This window comes from Tamandua tetradactyla, chromosome X (assembly GCF_023851605.1).
Source record: "Tamandua tetradactyla isolate mTamTet1 chromosome X, mTamTet1.pri, whole genome shotgun sequence".
In the NCBI taxonomy this organism is placed as follows: domain Eukaryota; kingdom Metazoa; phylum Chordata; class Mammalia; order Pilosa; family Myrmecophagidae; genus Tamandua; species Tamandua tetradactyla.
Genome location: NC_135353.1, coordinates 122,838,228 through 122,863,842, shown reverse-complemented (window position 1 = coordinate 122,863,842; position 25,615 = coordinate 122,838,228). Strand labels below are relative to the sequence as shown.

The window sequence follows — 25,615 nt, the reverse complement described above, 5'->3', positions numbered from 1 at the left end:
TATATGATATTTCTGTTGGTCTCCAGTGTCTTGGAGCAGCTAGAAGAAAAAACGAAAAATCGTGGAACTGTAACCCATACCAAACTTTAAAATCTGCTCTATAACTACTTGTTAAAATGTACTTGGAGGGGGTACAAGGTTAGTTCAGTGGTAAAAGTCTCGCTTGCCATGCAGGAGACCCAGGTTTGATTCCTGGTCCATGCATTTCCCCCGAAACAAACAAACAAGCAAAACTATCAAACAAAGAAAAATTCAATAACTGGTGCTGCAATAAGGGGATACTTACATGGAAAAATAATGAAATATGACCCCCCCCAAAAAAAATACTTGGAAATTTTTTTAAAAGGGGGGCAATGGAGCCCCAAATCTAAGGGTGAAAAATTCTGGCCAGGCAGTTTGTTAGTCTCTTCTGCCATCACTGCCAGTCAGCATGATTCTGCTCCTAAAACTTTCCTGCTTTCCCACCTATCCCACTCATTCCCTACACCCCAATCCCAGGCATTTACAATTTGGTATCATTTGCTGAATTTGAATGAAAGAAACAACTGATTTTCAGGTAACTTAAAAGTATTATTGTTTATGAAAGATTCAGCAGTGAACAGCTTTCTTCCCTCTTCCCCATTTTCAGGGAATATCCTTTAAGCATTTGACTGTTTAAGAAATGGTGCTCGATTCTGCAAAGGTAAATAGAGGAGATATGGCCCACCTGAGCACTCGTCCTCTTCCTCCACTTCCTTTCATGCTGGTTCAGGGACTTTCCAAATGGCTTGGGTTTCCCTTTTTCTGTTTTTCCCTTCCTTGGAAACCTAAATATTCAACAAATAAATGATTGAATTAAAAAGAAAAGAGTAAAGCAGACACTTTCTTTGGATAACACTTGTATTCAGGACTACACTATATGGCTCATATTTTGGAAATATGCAACACATCCCAAACTTTTATGACTGTCCCTCAGTCATCTAAATAGAAGCCTAAATGTGGACAAACACACTGGCTGGTAACAATCTTAACGAATTATCCAAAAAGAGTAAAGTCAAATTTGAAAATGTGACCATAACACTAATTACTATGATACTTACTGGCATAATTCATAAGGAAATGCTTTATCCAACTTGTAAATACACAGAAAACTTGATATTGCACACATTAAATTTAAATCTCATCAGAGCCAAGGCAATACATCCCCACTTCCTGAACCTTTAATTTTGGATGATCGAAAGAGTTGGGAGAAACTGAAAGCATCATTCAAAATATCCAACCAAAAAAGCAGTTCTGTCATTCTTAAAAGAAGGAAAAAAACCACCACCACACAATCAATGGGATACCAATTAATACCCTCAGGTAAGTTTAACACATTTTAGCGTTACAAAAACTTCTTTGCTACCAGATTGAGGAAGATTTCTTTGCTCCAATAAATTCTGCTTGTTTTCAAGACTACCTTCTGACTCAAGCCAGGATAGGCAGAAACCATTTGTAGCTTTCTGCATGGAACTGCCCAGATAATGGGCTTTTCTGTAGATTCTTTCCAGTAAAGGCTCTTTCTCATAAATACATTCTAAGCACCAGGTGGAAACAGAATTTGGATCCCGTTTTGATTCTACACTTGTTATAGTTTTTACTGTAATACACTATCAAAATACTTATGTAGCTATTTGAGACAATGTAGTAGTTAAAAACTCTTTGGAAACATCATAGGCAATTTAAAGAATACCCTTTTAAATATGGGCTTATTCTTTTGAATTAAGAGGTGTTTTTCCTGTGTCAAGCAATCTTCTCTTTTCCTTTATATATGTTTAAAAACTTTTTAAATTGTATAACACATATAGAAAGCAAAGAAATAAAAAAATAATAATTTTTAAAGCATTCTTCAACACGTAGTTACAGAACGATCCCAGAGTTTGTCATAGGCTACTGTATTATCCTCTCAGATTTTTTGTTCTAGCTGCTCCACAACACTGGAGGCTAGAAGGAATATATATATTTTTTAATCATCACAATCAACTTTTTCTCTTTTTTGTGAAAAATAACATATATACAAAAAAGCAACAAATTTCAAAGCACATAGCAACAATTAGTTGTAAAACAGATTTCAGAGTTTGGTATGGGTTACAATTCCACAATTGTAGGTTTTTATTTCTAGCTGCTCCAAGATATTGGAGACAAAAAGAAATATCATTTTAATGATTCAGCAGTCATACTCATTTGTTAAACCCTACCTTTTCTGTATAACTCCACCATCAACTTTGATCTTTCTCCCACTCTTTAGGGGTATTTGGGCCATGCCCATTCTAACTTTTTCATGTTGGATGGGGATGTCGATAATATGGGAAAGGGGGATGGAACTAGCTGATGTTTTGGAAAGGTTGGCCTTCTGCATTTCAGACCTTATCTGGTCCAGGAGCCCATCTGGAAGCTGTAAGTTTTGGAAAGTTACCCTAGTGCATGGAACCTATGTAGAATTTTATATATTGCCCTAAGTGTTCTTCAGGATTGGCTGGAATGGTTTTGGTTGGGGTTGGCAAGCTATGATAGGTAGCAATGTCTAACTAAAGCTCGCATAAGAGTGACCTCCAGAGTAGCTTCTCGACTCCGAACTCTCTCAGCCACTGATACCTTATTTATTAAACTTTCCCCCCCTTTTGGTCAGGATGGTATTATTGAGCTCACGGTGCCAGGGCCAGACTCATCCCTGGGAGTCATCTCCCATGCTGCCAGGGAGACTTTCATCCCTGGATGTCATGTCCCACATAGCGGGGAGGGCAATTATTTCACTTGCAGAAGCTGGGCTTAGAGAGAATGAGTCCACATGTGAGCAACAAAAGAGGTGCTCAGGAAGTAACTGTTAGGCTTACCTATAGGTAGGCTCAGTTTCTCCATCTTTTTCTTCATATTTTAAAGTTTAGAAAAACATCCCATAATGCTTTCTTTGGGCATTAATTTCAATGGTGTTGATAGAGAATTTGGAGTTTCAGGATTCTTGAACATTTACCCAAATTGGCATGCAATTTTAAGTTTTCTCAATGACAGGACAATTTCATAGCACACTCAATTTGTAGAGAATTAGATAGTACATTTGACTTGGAGGTGAGGTTTGACTTACTGTCGAAATTCTAACACATCAAAGCAATTAGAATGAAAGTAATTATGAAGTAGAAGAGGCTTTTATTTATATGGAGACAAGCCAACATAAAACAACTGTATAAGTGTGTTCTTCCTGAACTAATTCAAAGTTGCCTGTTAGAAAAAAAATAATGTATTTTATTTACTGGGATACTTGCTTTAAAAGGCTGTTAATTCTTCTTTCATCAATATTATTAGAAGTTAAAACAAAATTCAAATAGGTAGAGTTCAACTCCAAAATACGTTTATCTGCTGGAGACCCAGGGTCAATTGCCGGAGCCTGTCCATGCCAAAAACAAAAAAAAAATTCATCTTTGGAAAACAAGATAATATTTGTAAACGTACTGTATCAAGACAATGAAATGCAGTGATCTGAAATATGGGTGAACATATTCTCACACAAATGTGCAAATGTTGTATACAGAGCTGTTCAAATACAAATTTATAAAGAGAATGGAAAGGTACCTAAAGTAGCATTTTTAAATATAAAATTTTCATATTAAAATATTGCTCATATTAGGAGATGACTCCCTGGCCCTGGCACTGTGGGATCAACAATTCCATCCTGACAAAAAGGGAGAAAAGAAGTGTAATTAATAACGTATCAGTGGCAGAGAGAGTTCAAATAGAGTTGAGAGGCTACTCTGGAGGTTGCTCAAACATAAGCTTCAGGTAGACCTTGCTACCTATCATAACCTGCCAACCCCCAACCAGGACCATTCCAGCCAATCCTAAAGAACACCTAGGGCAATATATAAGATTCCACAAGGGTTCCATGCACTGGTAACCTTCCAGAAACCTACAACCTCAAGATGGGTCCCTGGTCCACTTAAGTCCTGAAACCTAGAGGGCCCAGCCTCTCCAGAACATCAGATAGTTTCATCTCCCTACGCCATATTAGTGACAGATCCTTTCAATATGAAAAATTTAGAATTGCCATAGCCCAAGCACCCTTAAAGAGAGGGATGGAAAGATCAAAATTGATGATGGAATTTTACAGAGAAGGTAGGACTTAAATGAATATGAATGCTGAATCATTAAATTGATATCTCTTTTAGTCGCCAGTATTTTAGAGCAGCTAGAAGTAAAAACCTAAAATTGTGAAATTGTAACCCATGTCAAAGTCTGAAATATGTTCTACAACTAATTGTGTTGCTGTGCTTTGAAATTTATAGCTTTTTTGTATATATGTTATTTTTTACAAAAAAAGAGAAGGAAAAAAGTCATTGTAATGATTAAAAATATTTAAGCTCTCTAGCGTTCTATATTCTGGAGCAGCTAGAAGGAAAAATATGAGGATGGTATGGTAGCCCATGACAAACTCTGGGATCTGTCCTGTAACTACTTGTTGAAGAGTGCTTTGAAAACTATTGCTTTTTTATTTCTTTTCTTTGTATATATGTTATACTATATACTATACAATAAAAAAAGTTAAAAATAAAAAAAAAAATGAGGGAGATGAAATGCAGAAGAGCCAGCCCTTCCAGAATATCAACTAGTTTCATCCCCCTATCCCATATTATTGATAGCCCCTTCCAACATGAACAAGTTAGAATGGCCATAGCCCAAATACCTCTAAAGAGTGGGAGAAAGATCAAAGGTGATGGTGGAGTTATACAGAGAAAGTCGGGTTTAACAAATGAATATGAGTGCTGAATCATTACACTGATATTTCTTTTAGCCTCCAGTATCTTAGAGCAGCTAGAAATAAAAGCCTAAAATTGTGGAACTATAATCCATACCAAACTCTGAAATATGTTCTACAACTAATTGTTACAATGTACTTTGAAATTTATTGCTTGTATGTATATATGTTATTTAGAGAGAAGGAAGAGTATAACAAAGAAGATAGGATTTAACAAATGAGTATGACTGCTGAATCATTATATTGATATTTCTGTTGGTCTCCAGTGTCTTGGAGTAGCTAGAAGAAAAAATGAAAAATCATGGAACTGTAACCCGTACCAAACTTAAAATCTGTTTTATATCTACTTGTTAAAATGTACTTGGAAATTTATTGTTTTGTATATATATTGCACAATAAAAAATTAAAAAAATATTGCTCACAATAAATAAGAGGTGAATATTATGAATTCCACTTCCCTGTTAAAAATCACCTTTAGTCATTCAATTAATTCAGATTAATTCAGTTAATCTGAGTTTATCTTTCTATTCTGACTGGTGAATCATATTAGAATATGTTTAGTAAAATCACATTGTAACAGCATATTTAAGTAGTCACATGTGGTAAGAGTTAGGGAGGTGCATTAGTAACTATGGGGAAAAGATTCCTAAAATCAACCAAGATGATTAGCCCTAGAAGACTAATGTATAATCATCTGCTTTATTTGGTAGGATGTTAAGTAATGCCTTAAACACTGCAAATTTAATGAGCATAAAAGAATGGACCATAACTTTCTTCTTTCACACCTCTTCAAAATCTGTATGCCTGGCAGAACAATAAATGATAGGACATTTGAAGTAAATTTTAGTTTAGTTGTTTATGGGTAGCTGTGACTTCATTCCTGTTCCCCCCACTTGAAGACATGGTAACTTAGAATCATTCTTGATAAACTGCTTTATGGCAACATAGCAGACATGAAGCTCTGAGGCCAAATAATCTTTTTCTTGTACTTGGTGTGTTAGTTCTTCACAAACTTCCTGGATTTGCTGTGGGAGCTTTGCATTCAGTTGCTCTACTTCACCAAGAGTCAATGAATTGAATTCCTCTCTGCTATAATGTAGATACTGGGTCTGGATACCAACCTTTGGATTAGAGATTATCTCTTCACTTTTCTGTGCCGGGTTGTAATTATGAGGCCACAATACACTATTGTAGCATAAAGTAGCACTAGCATCTTGAAACACAGCAAGCCCAAGGTCTGTATTTTCCTTCTTCTCCAAAATTCTTGTGTACAGTTTGAAATGCCACCTGTACTCCCATCTATCCATTTTGCAGAATGCTTTGGTACTTTAGAGTCAAACTGCGGTAATAACTTTTTATTTGGCTTATGCCTGAAATTACAGAGGTAATGGTGGGAATTTTTAGAACATTCAGAATCGGAATCCAGCTCCTTAATTTGTGCATATTGTACAAGCCAGTTTATCTTTGTAATCAAAATGGTTTCAACTTTTTCATGCCTGCTTTTTGAAAACTTAGATCAAGAACAATCCTGGTTTCCAATCAAATGGTATTTTCTAAAGCAGTCTTTATGACCCCAAAATGATCTAGAGTGCAAGAAATTAGATTTTGGTATCCCTCAATATTTAGCTCCAAACAGATGTGGCATAAGGGGAGCGTTCTTTGTCTGTTACCAGTTTACAAAGACTGCAAATGTTGTCATCATTCAAATCAACATTTACGAACTGCTCCCTCTTGGTTCGTAGTGCTGTGTTTGGCTCCACTCACTGCCACAGTCGTACTGTGCGGCTCTGGCTCCTCCAAGGCCTGGGTTTGAGGTCAACCCAGAGAGGTATTGATGGTGGAAGTTAACATAGTGAGATAATGTCGAGATGTCACAACAATAATAAGTTTCGGATATTTTTGTAGACGTGCTTGTATTATAGCAATGTTCTCACAGATGCCATTTGTTTTCCATTCAGTTCACATTTAATGCAGGGAAGACAGAGGAAATGGGATAATTTGAGACTCAACACTCTAACTCTCCAGATTGTTAAACTAAGACCCAGAGAGAGAATTTGAGTGTCTTTAGGGCACCTAGCAATCCACACCTGAACTAACCCTGGGCCCACCTGCTGTGTCTGAAACACCATCAGGGGAAAGGGCTCTCCACTTGTCAGGAAAGGCTTCCTTGAAGGAATATATTAAACTAGGTTTTGAAAAATGTGTAAAAGTTCAGAGTTAAAGAACATCCAGAATTCTTTCTTCTCTTCCGTGACTCAGTAGCAGCTCTTGTAGTTCCATATAAGCCAGGCTAAGAGGCTGCAACCTGATTGGCAGCAGGAGTTAGGGAATGTCTTCGAGCTGTATTTCTTTTGAGAGGATGCTTATAAAGCTTTATAAATACTTTTCTATTGACTATTTGCTGAAAAATATTAGTTGTCCACGTCAGAGGCTATTATTATTATTATACCTATCTACTATCATTTTAATAGGGGGTAATAGAGATTAAGGGGAATTCAAGTCCGCTCCTTCGCAAATTCCAGCGCAGTAAGAGGAGACTGTACCACCTAACTCCTCCCCCCTGTTCTCCAACTTCCTCCCCCTCTTGCCCAGTGGTATAGGCCACGAGGAGGATTGTACCATCCTAACTTATTTACTGATTTTTCCCCTCTCCTCAGTGGTATTTGCCTTGAAGATTAGGCCACACACCCACGGATGGTAAGGGCCCCTTTGCTTCCCTAAACATTGCACAGACACATAGAACACAGTTCCAAAGACCAGTTCTTTCCAGAAACCTGCTCTCAGAAGGCTTCTACCCCTGGGGAAAAAACGTCAAAAAACCTCGTCCGCGTTCTGTGGAACTGCCCAACTGTACGGAATTGGCGCTAAGATGGCAGCCTTCATGGAGAAGCGACTACGGTGCAGCCATGTTCGTCGTCTGACAACGCCACTCACGGACACTGAACGCGGAAAGTCGCAGCCGATGCGTTAACTGCGCTTTATTGAATGTAGGTAGATTACACCCTCGCAGGTTTTATGGTCGTGTGCAAAAACAACAGCTCTAGAAAGAGCAGTGCCAAGGGTGAGGGCTGGGAACGGAAGTTGCCCTCAGAGGCCATGTAAGCGCTGTTGGCGCGCGACACTAAAGCGAGTGCACGAGGGTTTATGGCTTGGGAGTCGCTGAGGTGATTTTGAGGTGTAAGTGACGGCTTCATTGGCTTTTGGGGATAGTAAATTGGCAGTTTGTGGGGTGAATTGGTGGAGCATTAAATCATCTTGTGGATGGAATTCTGTGGGGGTCAGGGATAGGATTTTAGATCTCCTGCTGTCTTATCTTGTTTGAGTAGTGTGTGGTTAGATTTTCCCTTGATCAGTCTCTCCACAGGTTTACTAATTTTATTAGTCCTTCTAAAGAACAGACTGTTGGCCTTGCTGATCCTCTTTGATAAACCTTTGTTTTCTATTTCCTTAATTTCCGCTCTTACCTATACTGTTTCCTCTGTAAGTTAAATTCCATCCTTTTTCTAACTTCTTAAGTTGAATGTTAACTCATTAATGTTTAACCTTTATTCCGTGTTAAAAAACATTTAGGAAGATAAATTTCTCCTTAAGATTCTCATTGGCTGCATTCCACAAAATTTTATGCACTCCTTTCTGTGTTATTTAGATACGTACTTAATTTTTCTTTTAGATTTTTTCATAATTGATTTATTCTTTACATTTCTTTAATGTAATACTTTGGGAGGGTTGACATTTTTGTTAAATCTTATCCAGGGGTATAATATATTTGTATGACTTATATTGGCAAATTGTTTTGTTTTTGTTTTTGTTATTTTTTTTACATTTTTAATTGTATAGGTCCAGCGCCTTTAAAAAAAAGGTTTATTCTTATTTTATATATTTCTTGCTATCGTTATTAATGGAGGTTTTTTTTTTTGCTTCCATTTGCTTGGTGCTATTATAGAAAAATGTAGAGAAAAGCTATCTGCTCTTATAATTTTATCTTGTATCCAGCCCCTTATCGAATTACCCTATTAATTCTAGTAGCTCTGTAGTAGATTTTGGTAGGATTTCTATGTACAAAATCATATTATTGACAAAGAAAGCTATATTTTCATTTCTTTCCAACATTTCTGATTATTTCACCTTCCACATGAGAGCTAGAGCCCTCAAAACGTGTTGAGTTATAGAGGACATTGCTATCTTGTTGCCTATTTTAATGGAATACCTTCATCATTTCACTTTTTAAAAAAATTATTTCACTTTTTAGCATTAATTTCAGGGTTATGTTTTGTAAATGACTTTAGTGATATTTAAGTGATTTCCTTTTGCCCCAATTTTAGTTTGTTTTTATTAGTAATAGCTGCTGAATTTTGTCAAATTCTCTTTTGGTGTAAGTTAATAGCAGCATGGTTTCTCCCCTAAATTGTTGATTTAAGGAATAATATTGACATTATTAATTTGAACCACCTTCTATCTGTAAAAAAAGGCTAAAAGCTTCAATGTAGAAGAATTTAAAAAGGATTTTCCCCCTAAAATGGCAAAATTATAAAAGAGGGCAGAAGGGACTAGCCATTTCTTTTCATAGAGGTTTCAGGTTTCCTGCCTACACTGTCACCCATCAGGTCCCTGTGAACAAGTGTCCACCCACCCAAGCCCATTCCCATGAAGATGCATTGTCATTGTCTGCCCAATCACCTCCATCCCCTAAACCCAGATCTGCCTTGAACCTGGAATTACGAATTGGGATGGCTGGGTAAGGTACGAGGCTACCTGTGGGGTCGTTCAATGACAAATGGGCTTGAACTCATTAATTTGATTTAAAATGATATAATTATTTCCAGAACCTGTCCTAATGCTCACAATGGGGGTTACTGAACTATGTGGGGTAAATGTGGAATGACACTAATGATATGGATACTGTTCTAGGATTTCTTGATGTCTCTGTGAAGCCCTTGGGCTTTATCCCCTTACTGGAGGCTGCAGGATCTTCCATTCATTCCAACCTCAGACTGCATACAGACGCCCCTCCAGCTATGGAAAGTGGGCAGAGGCCCAGGGTGAGCATGCCCGCTAATGGGAAATCACCCCAGAGGTTCCCTGCCCTAGTTCCAGGAGAACATGGTGGATCATTTGAGGTAAGGAAATAGAGCCTACTCTTTCTACTTGTTTTTTTTTTCCAGTTAACCTTTTTATTTTTGAGATAATTGTAGATTAAAATGCAGTGTATGGTGGGTGCACAGTGGTTCAGTGGTAGAATGCTCACCTTTCTTGCGGGAGACCTGGGTTCAATTCCTGGACCATACACCCTCCCCCCAAATGCATTGTATGCTCTGTGGTAAAACTTTGCTGGTCTTTGTTCCCCACTTCCTGGGGAAGCAACCTCTGAATCTTTGGAATTTCTTATGATAAGAGTTGTTGTTGTTATTCATGGTGGGCCCAGAACCATGCCTGATAGTTCATATGCTAACTTGAAGGGCAGGCCAAACCTGCATTCTCAGGGCAAGGTCTGGCCAAAGAAAAAGACTAGTCATGTGATTAGGGAGTTGGTGCTTTGGGCAACAGGGAGGGAAGGGGAGCTACAGATTGGGTTCAACCAAGTGGTCATTGATTCTATCAATCATGCTTATATAATTAGATACCATATCAACTCAGGGACCTCAAAGCTCTGAAGAGCTTTCTTGACTGAGAAAATACATCTGTTTGCTGGGAGGGTGATGCATTCTCAATCAGTGTCTTGTATTTAAGACCCTACCAGACCTTGCCCTACATGACTGTTCTTTTGGCTTAGTAGCTTCCATGCAGCAGGTTTTGTTTTGATATGTACATCCCACATTTACTGAATTTGAGATCAGATTCCATACACAAAATCAGATGACAACAGTCTTTTTTGGAGACGTTGATTAAACAAATGACTTGAATTTAATGTTAAAAAAATTGAAACAGGTGGGTGAGATTTAAATTTGTGTTTGAACTAGCCAAAGTTCCAGTTTAACAAACATGAAGTTGTCCAGATCTGGATAACTATATGCTTCAAGCATGCTTGGATTCACTTTTTGTGTTGTACAGTTATATTCTGGTTTTATATATATATATATATAACCCCAGATTAATCATTTGAACCATTTTCAAGTATGCAAGTCACTGGTGTTAAATATATTCACAATGTAGTACTACCATCACTATCATTTATTACCACAAATTTTCTATCATCCAAAATAGAAACTCTGTACTAATTAAGCATTAATCCCCCATTCCCCATGCCTATCCCTGCCCCTGGGAACCTGCATTCTAATTTCTGACTATGAATTTACATATTCTAATTATTTCATATCAGTGAAATCATGCAATATTTGTCCTTTGGGTCTGGTTTATTTCAGTAAACATGTCTTCAGGGTTCGCCAAGGTTGTGTATGTATCAAAACTTTATTCCTTCTTATGGCTGAATAATATTCCATTGTATGGGTAGACTACATTTTGTTTATCCATTCTTACATTCATGAACCTTTGGGGTGCTTCCACCTTTTGACAGTTGTGAATAATACCACTGTGATCGTCAGTGTCAAAATATCTGTTTGAGTCCCTGCTTTCAATTGTTTTGGGTATATGTGTAGAAGTGGAAATGCTGGGTGATTGATAACTCAGCTTTCTAAGGTACTACTCAGCTGTGTTCCACAGTGGCTACACCACTTTACATTCCCACCAACAATGTATGAGGGATCCTATGTCTACTTATCCTCACTAGCATTTTGTGTGGTTTGATTTGCATTTCCCTAATGACTAATGATGCTGAGTATCTTTTCATGTGCTTTTTGGCCATTTGTGTATTTTCTTTGTGTAAATGTCTATTTAAGTCCTTTTTCCATTTTTTAGTTGGGTTGTCTTTTTGTTTAATTCCTTGCCTTGTTCTTGATTGTCACTCTTCTCTATTAATTATAATAATGTTAAATGTAGTTTTTTTAAGATGCCCTTTATCAAGTTGAAGAAGTTTCCTCTATTTCTGTTATTCTGAGGGTTTTTTTGTAAGAATGCATGTTGAATTTTGTCAAATTCTTTTTCTGCATTGATTTGTAAGATCACGTAATTTTTCTTAATCTTGTTAATATGGTGAATTACATGGATTGATATTTAAACACTGAATCAGCCTTCCATCCCTGGAATGAACCCCACTTGGCCACAGTATATGATTCTTTTACTATATTGCTGAAACCTATCTGGAAATATTTTCTGAAGACTTTTTATGTATATACTCATTGTTCTAGTTTGCTAGCTGCCGGAATGCAATATACCAGAAATGGAATGGCTTTTAAAAAGGGGAATTTAATGGGTTGCTGGTTTACAGTTCTAAGGCCGAGAAAATGTCCCAATCAAAACAAGTCTATAGAAATGTCCAATTTAAGGCATCCGGGGAAAGATACCTCGGTTCAAGAAGGCCGATGAAGTTCAGGGTTTCTCTCTCAAATGAGAAGGCATATGGTGAACATAGTCAGGGCTTCTCTCTCAGCTGGAAGGGCACATGGCACATATGGCGTCATCTGCTAGCTTCCTCTCCTGGCTTCCAGTTTCATGAAGCTCCCCAGGAGGCATTTTCCTTCTTCATCTCCAAAGGTCGCTGGCTGGTGGACTCTCTGCTTCGTAGTGTTGCTCTCTCTGAATCTCCTATTCTCCAAAATGTTTCCTCATTTATAGGACTCCAATAAACCAGTCAAAACCCACCCAAATGGGTGGAGACATGTCATCCCCTAATCCAGTTTAACAACCATTCTTGACTTAATCACATCATCCAAGGAGATGATCTGATTACAGTTTCAAACATACAGTGTTGAATAGAGATTATTCTACCTTTATGAAATGATATTTTGATTAAAACATGGCTTTTCTAGGGGGCATACTTCCTTTCAAAGCAGCATGCTCATGAAGAATATTATTCTGTAGTATTTTTGTTGTTGTTATTGTTTTGGGTACTGTATTTGTGTAGTTGTGTTTTCAGGGAATATAATAGTTTCCAGTGACTGCTGTAACAAATTACCACAAACTTGGTGACTTAAAACAGTGATTTTATCCTCTCATAGTTCTGGAGACCAGAAGTCTAAAATCATTATCACTGGGACACGATCAAGATTTGGCAGGACTGTACTCCCTCCAGTGGGTATAGGGAAGAATCTTTGCCTTTTCCAGTTTCTGGTGGTTGCCAGCATTTCTTGACTTGTGGTTGCATCTCTTCAGTCATCAAGGTCAACATTTTCAGATCTCTCTGCTTCACCTTCACATTGCCTTCTCAGTATCAAATTCTCCTTTGGCTCCCTCTTTTAAGGATACATGTGAATATACGTAGGGTGCACCTGAATAATGAAGGATATTTTCATCTCAAGATCCTTAATCTAATCATAACTGCAAAAATTTTTTATTACCATATAAGGTGACATTCACAAGGCCCAGGCATTAGGATATGGGGTTTTTTAATGCAGTTTTACTGATATATTGTATGTTGACATACCATAAAATAATCCAAAGTGTACAATCAATGGTTAACAGTATCATCATATAGCTGTGCATTCATCATCACAATCAATTGAACATTTTCATTACTAAAAAAAACTAAAATAAGAATAAAATTGAAAGTAAAAGTAAAGAGCACCCAAAATTTCACATACCCTCCATTCCCCCCTGTTTTTTTTAAACTTTTAAAATTGTGTAATATAACATATATGCAAAGCAAAGAAAGAAAAAAGCAGTAATTTTCAAAGCAGTCTTCAATAGGTAATTGCAGGGTAGATCCCAGAGTTTGTCATGGGCTACCATACCCTAGGTGCTCCAGAACATTGGAGGCTAGAAGGAATAAATATTTTTTTATCATCACAATCTTTTTTCTTTTTTGTGAAAAATGATGTATAGACAAAAAAGCAATGTTTTTTTTGGTCTATACATTTGTAATTTATATACAAAAAAGCAAATATCAAAGCACATTGCAACAATTAGTTGTAGAACAGATTTCAGAGTTTGGTATGGGTTACAATTCCACAATTTAAATTTTTTACTTCTAGCTGCTCTAAGATACTGTAGACTAAAAGAAATATCAATATAGTGATTCAGTAAACATACTTATTTGTTAAACCCTACCTTCTCTGTATAACTCCACCATCACCTTTGATCTTTCTCCCACTCTTTAGGGGTATTTTGGGTTATGCCCATTCTCACTTTTTCATATTGGAAGGGGCTGTCAATAATATGGGGTAGGGAGATGGATCTGGCTCATGTTCTGGAGAGGCTGGGACCTCTAGGTTTCAGGACTTATCTTGTCCAGGGACCTGTCTGTTGTTTGTTTCTGGAAAGTTACCCTAGTGCCTGGAACCTTTTTAGAATCTTATATATTACCCTAGGTATTCTTTAGGATTGGCTGGAATGGTTTTGGTTGAGGTTAAGCAGGTTATGCTAGGGAGCAGTATCTAACTGAAGCTTGCAGAAGAGTGACCTCTGGAGTCACCTCTCAACTCAATTTTGAACTCTCAGTCATCGATACTTTGTTTGTTACACTTCTTTTCCCCCTTTTGGGCAGGATGGAATTGTTGATCTCACACTGCCAGGGCCAGACTCATCTCTGCATTTTAAATTTATTTTTTGTCTTTATTTTCTTAGTCATCCATCCACACACTGGATAAAGGAAGTATCTTTCACAAGGTTTTCACAATTGCATGGTCACATCTTAAAAGCTATATAGTTATACAGTTTCTTCAAGAATCAAGGCTCTTGATTTAGAGTTCAGCAGTCTCAGGTATTTCCTGAGAATATATACTACATAAGAATAACATCCAGAATGACCTCTTGACTCTATTTGAAGTCTCTCAGCCATTGAAACTACTTTGTTTGATTTGTCTTCCCCTTTTAGTCAAGAAGCATTGTCAGTCCCATGATGCCAGAGCCAGGTTTATCCCCAGGAGTCACGTCCCACAATGACAGGGAGATTTACATCCCTGGGAGTCATGTTCCATATAGGGAAAGGGCAGTGAGTTCACTTGAAGAGTTGACTTGAGAGAGAGGCCACATCTGAGCAACAAAATGTCCTTGAGGGCATATGCTGACTGCAATTAGCCAGAAACAAAAGGAAAAATACTGTAGTCTCACTAATATGAACTAACATTAATGAGCAAACTTTGAGATTTAAAGTTGAGAACAGGTGATCAGGTGACAGTGTACATTTGGGCATTTGATGCTTAAGGACTACAGAAAGTTCAGCAAACATTGATGGATTATAAAGGTCCAGAAATGGATTGCGCAATACTATCTGATGGTAGCACAATGTTGTAAGTACACTGAACGAATCTTATCATGAGTATAGTTGAGAGAAGATGGCTGAGGACATGTATTACAACAGAAGGAGAGAGAGGATAAAGACTGGGAGGGTATAACTTAGCAAGCCTAGAATGGACAATAATGGTAATTAAATGTACAAATAAGAATGTTTTTGCATGAGGGAGAACAATTGAAAATCAACAATGCAAAGTGTTAAAAATCAGATGAAATACGGAAAGAATACAATCAATGCAAACTAGGGTCTATAGTTAACAGTAACGTTATAATATGCTTCCATTGAATGTAACAAAGGTGATAAGCCAAAGCTACAAGTAAGTAAGCAGGAGGTATGGGAGAGGCATATGGGATTCTTTGCAGAACAAATCAAATGTCTCCATATAGATTGTGGTGGTGAAGGACGTGGCTATGTGATTATACCCGAAACATTGATTTTTTAACTTAGGTTGGATTGTATGGTGTGTGAATAAAACTGTTGAAATTGATCTATTTCATCTAAGTCACCAAATTTATATGTGTAGAGTTGTTTTTAGTATTCCCTTTTATCATCCTTATGATTTCTTCAGGATTTGTAGCAATAGCCTTTGTTATATTCCTGTTACTGGTCATTTGTGCTTCTCTTTTTTTTTCCTTGCTAAAGGTTTGATAATTTTGTTGACATTTTTCAAGGAACTCAGTCTTTGTGTCATTGATGGTTCTATATTGTTTTTCTTTTTTCAAATTGATCAATTTCTGCCTTTTTATTGCTTCCTTTTATTTGCCCTATGTTTATTTTGCTCTTCTTCTAGGTTTTTGAGGCTGGGGCTTCAATTTTTTATTTGAGACTTTTCAGTCTTTTTTTAGTTGTGTACATTTAATACTATAAGTTCCCTCTCAGCAATTCTTTAGTTGTTCCCACAAATTTTGATATTGTATTTTCATTTTCAGTCAGTTCACTAATTTTTAAAATTTCCCTTGAGACTTTCTCTTGAGTTGTGGATTACTTAGAAGTCTGCTGTTTAGTTTCCCAGTGTTTGAAGATTTTCTTTTCATCTTTCTTTTTTGGATATCTAGTTTGATTCCAGTGTGGTTGGAGAATGCACTCTGAATGATTTCAGTTCTTTTATGTCTGTTGATATTTGTTTCATATCCCAAGACGTTGTCTATCTTGGTATGTTTTCTGGGTACTGAGGAGAATGTGTATTCTACTGTTAATGGGTGGAATGTTCTATAAATTTTGACTAGATCCTTTTGAGTCGTGATAGTTGAGTTCTTCACTATTCTTGTGGGGTTTCTCTTTTGTTCTCTGAATTGCTGAGAGGGGTGTTGAAGTTGTCAAATACAGTTTGTCCAGTTCTCCTTTCACTTGTATCAGTTTTGGCTTATGTTGTTTGGTGCAAACACATTTAGGATCGTCGTCTTCTTGGTGGATTGATCTTTTTATCATTATATAATGTCCCCCTTTATTTCTGATAATTTTTTTTGCTTGTTATCTGAAATTAATATAGCCACTTCTGCTTTCTTTTGATTGTTTCCACATTTTCCATGTTTTCATATATTGTTATATTTGAAATGAGTTTATTTTAGACAGCATACAATTGGATCGTTTTTAATCCATTCTTCTAACCTCTGTCTTTTAATAGATATATTTAGACCGTTTATGTATTTTTTTATTTTATGTTTTCTTTAATCTAATTTTATTAAGATATATTCACATATCATGCAAACCATCCGAAGTGTACAATTAACAGCTCAGAGTATCGTCATACAGTTGTGCATATATCACCACGATCAATTTTAGAACATTTTCATTACTCCGTAAAATAAATAAAAATTAAAAAAAAACCCAAATCCTCCCATAACCCTTATCCATCCTCCCCTCCACTGTTTTGACTCAGTATTGCTGTGATATATTTGTTACTGTTGATGGAAGAATTTTAAGATATTATTCTTAACAATCATCCATAGTTTACAATAGGTATATTTTTTCCTATATACTCCTCTGTTATTAATTCCTTCTAATAGTGTCATACATTTGTTCTAGTTCCTGAAAAGACTTTTTTATGTTTGTACAGTTGATCAGTCATTGTCCACCACAAGATTCACTGTGTTATACATTCCCATGTTTTAACCTCGAAATTTCCTTCTGGTGACATACATGACTCTAAACTTCTCCTTTCCACCACATTCACAACTGTTATCCTCACACTAATGTACTACCTGGGCTGTTTATATTTAATGTAATTATTGATAAGTTAGGGCTTAAGTTTGTTGTTTTTTGTTTTTTGTTTGGTCTCTCTTGTTTTTCCATGCCTTCCTGTGGGCTATATGAGAATGTTTTATGATTCCATTTTTATTTCTGTATAGTGTTTTTGAGTATCCATCTTTGCATAGCTTTTTCAGGTGTATTCTATGTTTTACATTATATACACATAGCTTATCACGGTCTACTGCTGTCATTTGCTAGTTTAAGTGAAGTATAGAAACCTTGTCTACCTTTAATTCCTTTACTCTCCCTGTTTACAATGTAATTGTCTTAAATATTTCCTTTATATAACTTTAGAACCACATTAGACAGTGTTATAATTTTTGCTTCAACAGTTAAACTTAGAAAACTCAAGAGGAGATGTAAAGTCTATTGCATTTACTCATATTTTTCTTTATCATATTCTTCATTCCTGGTATTTCAAAATTTCTTCTTTTATTGTCTTATTTGTTTAGAGCAAGTCCTTTAGCCATTTTAATTTAGGTCTTATGGATCTGCTGGCAACAAATTTGCCTTCCTTTGAGAATGTCTTCACTTCTCCTTTGTTCCTGAAGAATATTTTCATTGGATATAGGATTCTATGTTGACATGGTCTTTTCTTTCAGCACTTGGAAGCTGTGTATCACTTCCTCTGGCCTCTTTGGTTTCTGTTGTGAAATCTGTTGTCATTTGAATTATCTCCTATTATAGGTAATTTGTTATTTGTCTCTCACTGCTTTCAATATTTTTTCTCTCTTTAGTTTTCAGAAGTTTAGTACTGATGTGTCTTGCTATGGATTTCTTTGATTTTATCCTGTTTGGTATTCACTCCACTTCTTGAATCTGTAGATTTATGTCTTTTGCCAGATTTTAAAAGTTTTCAGCCATTATTTCTTGTTTTTTTTTTTGACGGTTTATTAAATATACTGCATTTGTACCTTATTCTGTAGTTTTTAAAATCATTCACACATGGACTTAGTAAAAACGTATTTTATAGAAAACCATCTCAAAACTAAAATGAAAATAAGAATGCACATATTGCATATATAGTAAATAACTGCTGAAATGTTAGGATCTATTTTAATTTAATCTGCACAGGTGCTTAATGAAGGTGTCATGAACTATTAAGTGGCTTTTTTTCTTAAATCTGAGTTCAGACTTTGACTTCAAAAGTGTTAATGTTGAGTTGCAGATGCAAAAATGTCTATTAACAAAATGTCTAATTTAACAGTGTTTGTGAAACAGGACAGAATTAAGAACTGTTTTCCTTTTACAGAAACTTTTCTAAACCTATTCTCTATGCACTATCTTCCATTCAGAGAACTAGTAGTGCAAACTGATGAGGCAAATAATCAATTCCTATCAAAAACAAACTGGCACCTATTTGCAAAACATGCAAAGGGAAAATTTTAAGGAGGTGTTCCTGAAGAACTGGTTAAAAGTGAGTACAGCTACATGGTAGAATATATCTTTACTTCTGCAAAAATAGACCTTTCTACTCCTTTCTGGAAGAATTATATTTTCAGGATATGAACTATAAAACGGCACATGATGCAAGGACAGAAACAAAGAAGTTTGCGAATTCTTTTTATTTCCAGCTATTGAGACAAATATTTTTGAAAGCTGAGGTTACCTCTAGTGGTGAAACTAGAGCCAGCTATTAAGCAGCCAGAATGCTGCAATAATTAAATACATGACCATTTCTCTTTTAGCATGTTCTTTGTTCTCCTCTTCTAAAAGTTGTAGACATCTATTTGGTTTGATTATCTGTCCTCTTAAGGAAGCCTCACTACAGCAGTCATGTCATCTGAAGTTCCTTCAATTGATATGTCTGTATTTGAAATGCACCTGACATTGTCATGATAAGGATTACAGATGGTGGCAGCAGACCCACCATGCAACACAGATCTTTCAGAACGTATTTCATTTTGTCTTCTTCCAATGTAATAATTTCTGACCAGTTGTCCATTTTGGCAAACAGCATTTTCACTCATAGAGCACTCTCTTTTTAGCCTGCCAATTGCATGGATTTCTTCATTTTGAGGGGTTGGAGGACGTCTTTCTAAATCTAGAAAATCTAGTGTTTTTTCACTTAGTGTGATTACACAAGGAGGTGTTTTTAATGCCAGAGGTTTAAAGGGAGTTGACTGAATAAGATCAAAATCTGCAGGTCTTGAAAATGGAACATCTTCGTTATTTCCTGCTACAATAATCCTCTCTGGAATCTGCATTATTACACTAGCATTTGGAACTCCGTCTTGGAAGCCTTGTTCCATATCAGCATTAGGTGGTGCTACCTTTAATTTCTCTGGGACCCTCATTTGCTGACTAAATACCTTTGGGGGATTCCATTTCATATTGAATTTGACTAATTTCTGCCATTTTAGCAGCAGTGGGTAAAGGAAATGCTGCTGCACTCACCAAATGTGTATAACTACTGCTTACTAGCTGGCATTTTCTGCTTCTGTGCTTCATATTAAATCCTTTAACTTGCATCAACATGCATGTGATGGATTTAGAGTCACTTTTGTCCCCCTGGGCCCACTGGAGGGTCCCCGGTGAGGGCTTCCGCTCACCAGCTCCCAGAGCGCTCAGGTGGGTGCTCTCAGAAGCTGTTGACCAAGTGCATGAAGGCACCGGGGCAAAGCACTGTATTTCTTGTGTTATTAAGCCCCATCCTCTTTCTTGTCTCCTTCCTATTCTCCCATGATATGAAGGTTAGTTTTTCTGTTATAGATCCACAGGTGTTATAGATCCACAGGTGCCTAGGGTCTCTTTTTCTGTCTATTTCTCTGTATTGTTTCTTTTGGGTCATTTCTATAAGTCTGTCTTCTAGTTCACTGGTTCTTTTCTCTGTCCCCTCCATTTTGTTCTTGAGGCCATCCACTGAGCTTTTTATTTTAGTTATTGTATTTTTCCTGTCTAAAATTTGTATTTAGTTTTTTTTTTGCATGGGCAGGCACTGGGAATCCAACCCAGGTCTCTGGCATGGCAGGCGAGAACTCTACCTGCTGAGCCACCATGGCCTGCCCTATATTTAGTTCTTTTTTATGTCTTCTGTTTCTTTGCTGAGCCTTTCTACTTCTTTTTCCCATTTGTTTCAAATGTACTTGTATTGCTCACTGGTGGCTGCTTTAAAATCTTTGTCAGATAATTGTAATATCTCTGTCATCTCAATTTTGGTATCTATTAGTTGTCTTTTTTAATTGAGTTTGAGATCTTTCTGGTTTCAATTGTGTAACAATTGAAACTTGGGCATTTTTGGGTATTGTTATGAGATTCTGGTTCTTATTTATATCTTAAGTTTTAATTGACTCCCTATGGGGATGGGTGAGTGCTGCCTCATTACTACAAGGAGTGGGTAGAAGCTCACATTCCCCACTAGGCCTCCCTTGACACCCAAGATAGGAAGCTCCTTGTTATTTCTGGGTGAGGGTGGAATTCTGACTTTCCACTATGTCTTCACTGATACTTCCCTGGCTAGGTGGGGTAGTAGGGCCTGAATACTCCTTCTTACGTTGCTTCTACTGACACTGTGGGTTGTGGGAGCTTTGGCCTCATTACCGCTAGGCAGTGGTGAATGTCGTGACTCTGCAGTAGGCCTCTTCTAATACTATTGCAAGAGGGAGGCCTCATTACTGGTAACTTTGGGGTAGAAGTCTAGGCTTCCCCTGTGATCTCACTGGGTGAGAGGATTCACTACTGCCTGGTAGGGATGAATCTCAGCTACCCACTTGGTTTTCTCTTATAGCACTCTCATGTGGTAGGGGTGTAGTGCCTGGTTACAGCTAAATAAGGGTAAAAATATATGTTCCCCTTTTGGTCTTTGCTGACAGAATTAGGGTTTAGGCCTGCAGTTTTTTCCATGACACTTGGCTGGAATAAGGTAGTTAGTATTTTAAAGTTCTACATCTTGTTAGGTTCCCCTTTCTTGGTCTTTTAGTAAAGAAAACAGGTTTTTCTTAGGGATGTAATTATAGGTGTCCATTAGCATTTCTCCATTGCCAGCTTCTCTAGTCCCTAGTCCTAGATATAAGAAAACTCAGGGAAGTCACTGCCAGGTTGTTCCTCAGGGGTTCTGTAGCTGGTCTGGCTTTTTCTCTCCAACTTCCCAAGTATTTTTGTCTTTATTTTATATATAGTTTTCATGTAGTGTTTTATATATATAAGTTTTTAGTTGTACTTAGTGGGAAGAATAGGGAAAGGTACAGCTCCATCTTTCCAAAATCTGCTATTTTATATGTCCTCAAGCTACCCTGTCTTCTACCTTTTCTTTCCCCCTCTAACATTCTTTGTGTCAGTTGTTCTTGCTTTCTTTTATAATCTAACATTTCTTTTACAGTTTTCCTCCTCTCAGTTTCTTTACTTATCTCTCTCTGTTTTTAGTCCTTTCTTTTCTTTCTTCAAGTTTTTTGGTTAGTCTTTCCACTTTGACAGTGAGGTTCTTGGTAAGTCTGTGGGCTCCTGAGAGGGAGTGGCATGGGCCTGCCTGAAATTTCTCTTGATTATCTGGTTTTGTATTACGGAAGGTGGGTGATGTCTCACAAAACTGTTTCTGGACTGAGAATTTACAGAAATGTTTTGGATTCAAATAAGGTGGATGGAGCAGAGACAACTTTCTGACTGGCTCCCATGTAACTGATATTTCACCTTTTAGGGAGTATGTATTTGGTATTTTTTTGTATGAAACTTTTTAAAAATAATTTTATTGACAAATCTTCACACACATAAAATCTGTACATGGTGTATAATCTGTGGTTCACAGTATCATCACATAAGTGTGTATTCATCACCATGATCATTTTTAGAACATTTTTAGAACATTCCAGAAAAATAAAGAAAAAGAGAAAAAACTCTTATATTGTATACCCCTTACCCCTCCCTCTCATTGACCACTAGTATTTCAATCTACCCATTTATTTTACGCCTTATACCCCCTATTATTTATTTTTTATCCCTACTTTTTAACTCATCTGCCCTGAATAAAAGGAGCATCAGTCACAAGGTTTTCACAATCACACAGTCACATTGTAAAAGCTATATACTTATACAATCGTCTTCAAGAATCAAGGCTCCTGGAACATAGCTCAAAAATTTCAGGTACTTCCCTCCAGCCATTCCAATACACCATCAACTAAAAAGGGATATCTATATAATACATAAGAATAACCTCCAGGATAACCTCTGGACTCTGTTTGAAATCTCTTAGCCACTGAAAATTTATTTTCTCTCATTTCTCTCTTCCCCCTTTTGGTCAAGAAGGCGTTCTCATTCCCATGATGTTGGGTCCCAGCTCATCCTGAGATTTCTGTCCACATTTCCAGGGAGATTTACACCCCTGGGAGTCATGTCCCATGAAGTGGGGAGGGCAGTAAGTTAACCTGTGGAGTTGGCTTAGAAAGAGAGGCCACATCTGAGCAACAAAAGAGATTCTCTGGGGGTGACTCTAAGTCATAAATATAAGCTGGCTTAGCCTATTGTATTAGTTAGGGTTCTCTAGAGAAACAGAATCAACAGGGAACACTTGCAAATATAAAATTTATAAAAGTGTCTCATGTGACCGCAGGAACACAGAGTCCAAAATCCACAGGGCAGGGTGTGAAGCCGACGACTCTGATGGAGGGTCTGGATGAACTCCACAGGAGAGGCTCACCAGCCCAAGCAGGAATGGGGCCTGTTTCCTCTGAATCCTCCTTAAGAGGCTTACCATGATTAGATTTAGCATCACTAATTGTAGAAGACACCCCCCTTTGGCTGATTACAAATGGAATCAGCTGCGGATGCAGCTGACATGAACATGACCTAATCCTATGAAATGTCCTCATTGCAACAGGCCAGCATTTGCCCAATCAGAAAACAGGTACCACAACTTGGCCAAGTTGACACATCCATAACCATGACACCTGTCCTTTGCAGAAATAAGTTTCATAGGGGCAAACCCCAAGATCAAGGGCTCAACTTATTGATTTGGTTGTCCCCACTCCTTGCAAGAATATCAGGAATTGTCGAAATGTGATGCCCTCATTTTGACAGAAGATATCCCATGAAGTTGGGGGTTTAATTTGTTTTGGAATTCAGCCACATACACGGTGAGGCTCTTGGTTTGCTTTTCAGAAATCTTAGCCCTGTGGCTATAGGAATCAGGGTTTTTTTCAGGGCAGGCATAGATGCTTTCAGTTCATTTATGCAGAGCTTGAGCTGTTAATTTAATGCTCCCAGCTCATCTTTTTTTTTCACTACTTTCTCCATCACAGTAAGAAGCAACCAGTCAATCTCATATTCATTAGGTTGACTAAAATGTTCTAAGATAGCAAAAACATTGTCAACCAGAATCTTGCCTTTTGTAAGCATTTGTATAAGCACATCCAATGGTGATATTTTGTGTATCTCTATTGCCACATCGCACCACAGGCTACCAGTGGCCACTTTATTACTGGAACTAGATTCATTAGTGTCTTCAAATATAGTCAGACTTGAGAACCAATTCCAGAAAACCCAGGTATATATAAGGATATTTATCGAAAGAAATTGGTTTATGAAATCTTAGGGGCTAGCTAAGCATTTCTGAAATCCATGGGGCATACTAGAAACTCAGGCAGGAGTTAATGTTACAGTCTATAAAAAGAATTTCTTCTTCCTCAGGGAAACCTCAGTTTTGTTCTTAAGGCCTTTTAACTGATTGGAGGAGCCACACTTAGATTAGCAAGGATAAACTCTGTTACTTAAAGTCAACTAATTGTAGATATTAATCACATTGACCAAATACCTTACATCAACACCAAGATTAGTGTTATTTTTTTAAAATCTTTTTATTTTGAACTAATTTCAAACTTACAGGACAGTTGCAAGAATAATACAAATCCCATACACAAGAACTCTAACATACCCCCACCTTCCAGATACCCATATCTACCAATTTTTACATTTTTCTCCTTTGCTACTCCTTCCTTCCTTCCCACCCATTCATCCACCCATTTTCTGAACATTTGAGAACAGGTTGCACGTATCATAGCACTTGAACGCATAATAAATCCATGTACATTTCCTACAAATAATGATATTCATTTTTTGTAATCACCTTAAATGCAGTTATCAAGTTCAATATTCCAATTTTTTCTTTTGTCCCAATAATGTCTGTTCTAGTTTGCTAGCTGTCGGAATGCAATATACCAGAAACAGAATGGCTTTTAAAAAGGGGAATTTAATGAGTTGCTAGTTTACAGTTCTAAGGCTGAGAAAATGTCCCAATTAAAACAAGTCTAAAGAAATGTCCAATCAAAGGCATCTAGGGAAAGATACCTTGGTTCAAGAAGGCCGATGAAGTTCAGGGTTTCTCTCTCAAGTGAGAAGGCACATGGCAAACACAGTCAGGGCTTCTCTCTCAGCTGGAAGGCTTCTCTCTCAGCTGGAAGGGCACATGGCGAACACGGCGTCATCTGCTAGCTTTCTCTCCTGGCTTCCTGTTTCATGAAGCTCCCCGGGAGGCGTCTTCCTTCTTCATCTCCAAAGGTCGCTGACTGGTGGACTCTCTGCTTTGTAGTGTTGCTCTCTCTGAATCTCTCTGAATCTCTCATTCTCCAAAATGTTTCCTTTTTTATAGGACTTCAGAAACTAATCAAGGCCCACTCAAATGGGTGGAGACAGGTCATCCCCTAATCCAGTTTAACAACCATTCTTAACTAAATCACATCAACCAGGAAGATGATCTCATTACAGTTTCAAATATACAATATTGAATAGGGATTATTCTACCTTTAAGAAATGGGATTTATATTAAAACATGGCTTTTCTTAGGGGGCATGCTTCCTTTCAAACCAGCACAATGTCCTTTTGAGTCCTTTCTCCTCCATTCTTAGATCCTATCCAGTATCATATGTTGTATTTGTTATTATAGTTTTCATTTCCCTTGCTTTCTCTTTTTTGTTAAATTGTGGAAACCTATATGCAACATAAATCTTCCCATCCCAATCCCTCCCAAGCGTCCCATTCAGTGGGATGAATCACACTCACAGTGTTACACCACCATCCATTACTAGAACTTTTCCCTTCACCCCAAACAGAAACCCTACACTCATTTTGCATTAATTTCCCATTGCTCTTTCCACCCATCCCTGGTAACCTGTACTTATTTTCTGTCTCTCTGAGTTTTTTTTACATATTCTCTGATATTTTCTTTGTGCTTGCTATGGGGCTTAAATTTAACATCATAAGTATATAACAATCTCATTTGCTTTGATACCTACTTACCTTTAAAAGCCTGCTTAAACTGTGTTCCTATACTCCTCTGTCCCTCCAGCTTTATGTAGTTCTTGTCACAAATTGCATATTTATATACTATG

The 25,615-nt window shown here is 37.2% G+C and overlaps 1 protein-coding gene and 2 pseudogenes across 3 annotated transcripts in view; 1 reads left to right on the top strand and 2 right to left on the bottom strand.

The window, feature by feature from the left end:
• Positions 1-5,613: 5,613 nt before the first annotated feature.
• Positions 5,614-7,387, bottom strand: LOC143672066 (protein EURL homolog pseudogene; annotated as a pseudogene).
• Positions 7,388-7,417: 30 nt separating this feature from the next.
• Positions 7,418-25,615, top strand: part of ZNF157 (zinc finger protein 157) — a 76,961-nt gene continuing 58,763 nt past the window's right edge. For 2 of the 3 annotated variants that reach the window (XM_077144896.1, XM_077144898.1), the window contains exons 1-2: positions 7,418-7,752; positions 9,674-9,882. In XM_077144896.1, the coding sequence (XP_077001011.1) occupies positions 9,781-9,882 (102 nt within the window). In that variant the 5' untranslated portion in view covers positions 7,418-7,752; positions 9,674-9,780. Of the gene's footprint in view, positions 7,753-7,780; positions 7,943-9,673; positions 9,883-25,615 lie in introns of those variants that run through there. The other variant, XM_077144897.1, reaches the window with a different exon arrangement.
• Positions 18,924-19,712, bottom strand: LOC143671105 (mitochondrial fission factor pseudogene; annotated as a pseudogene).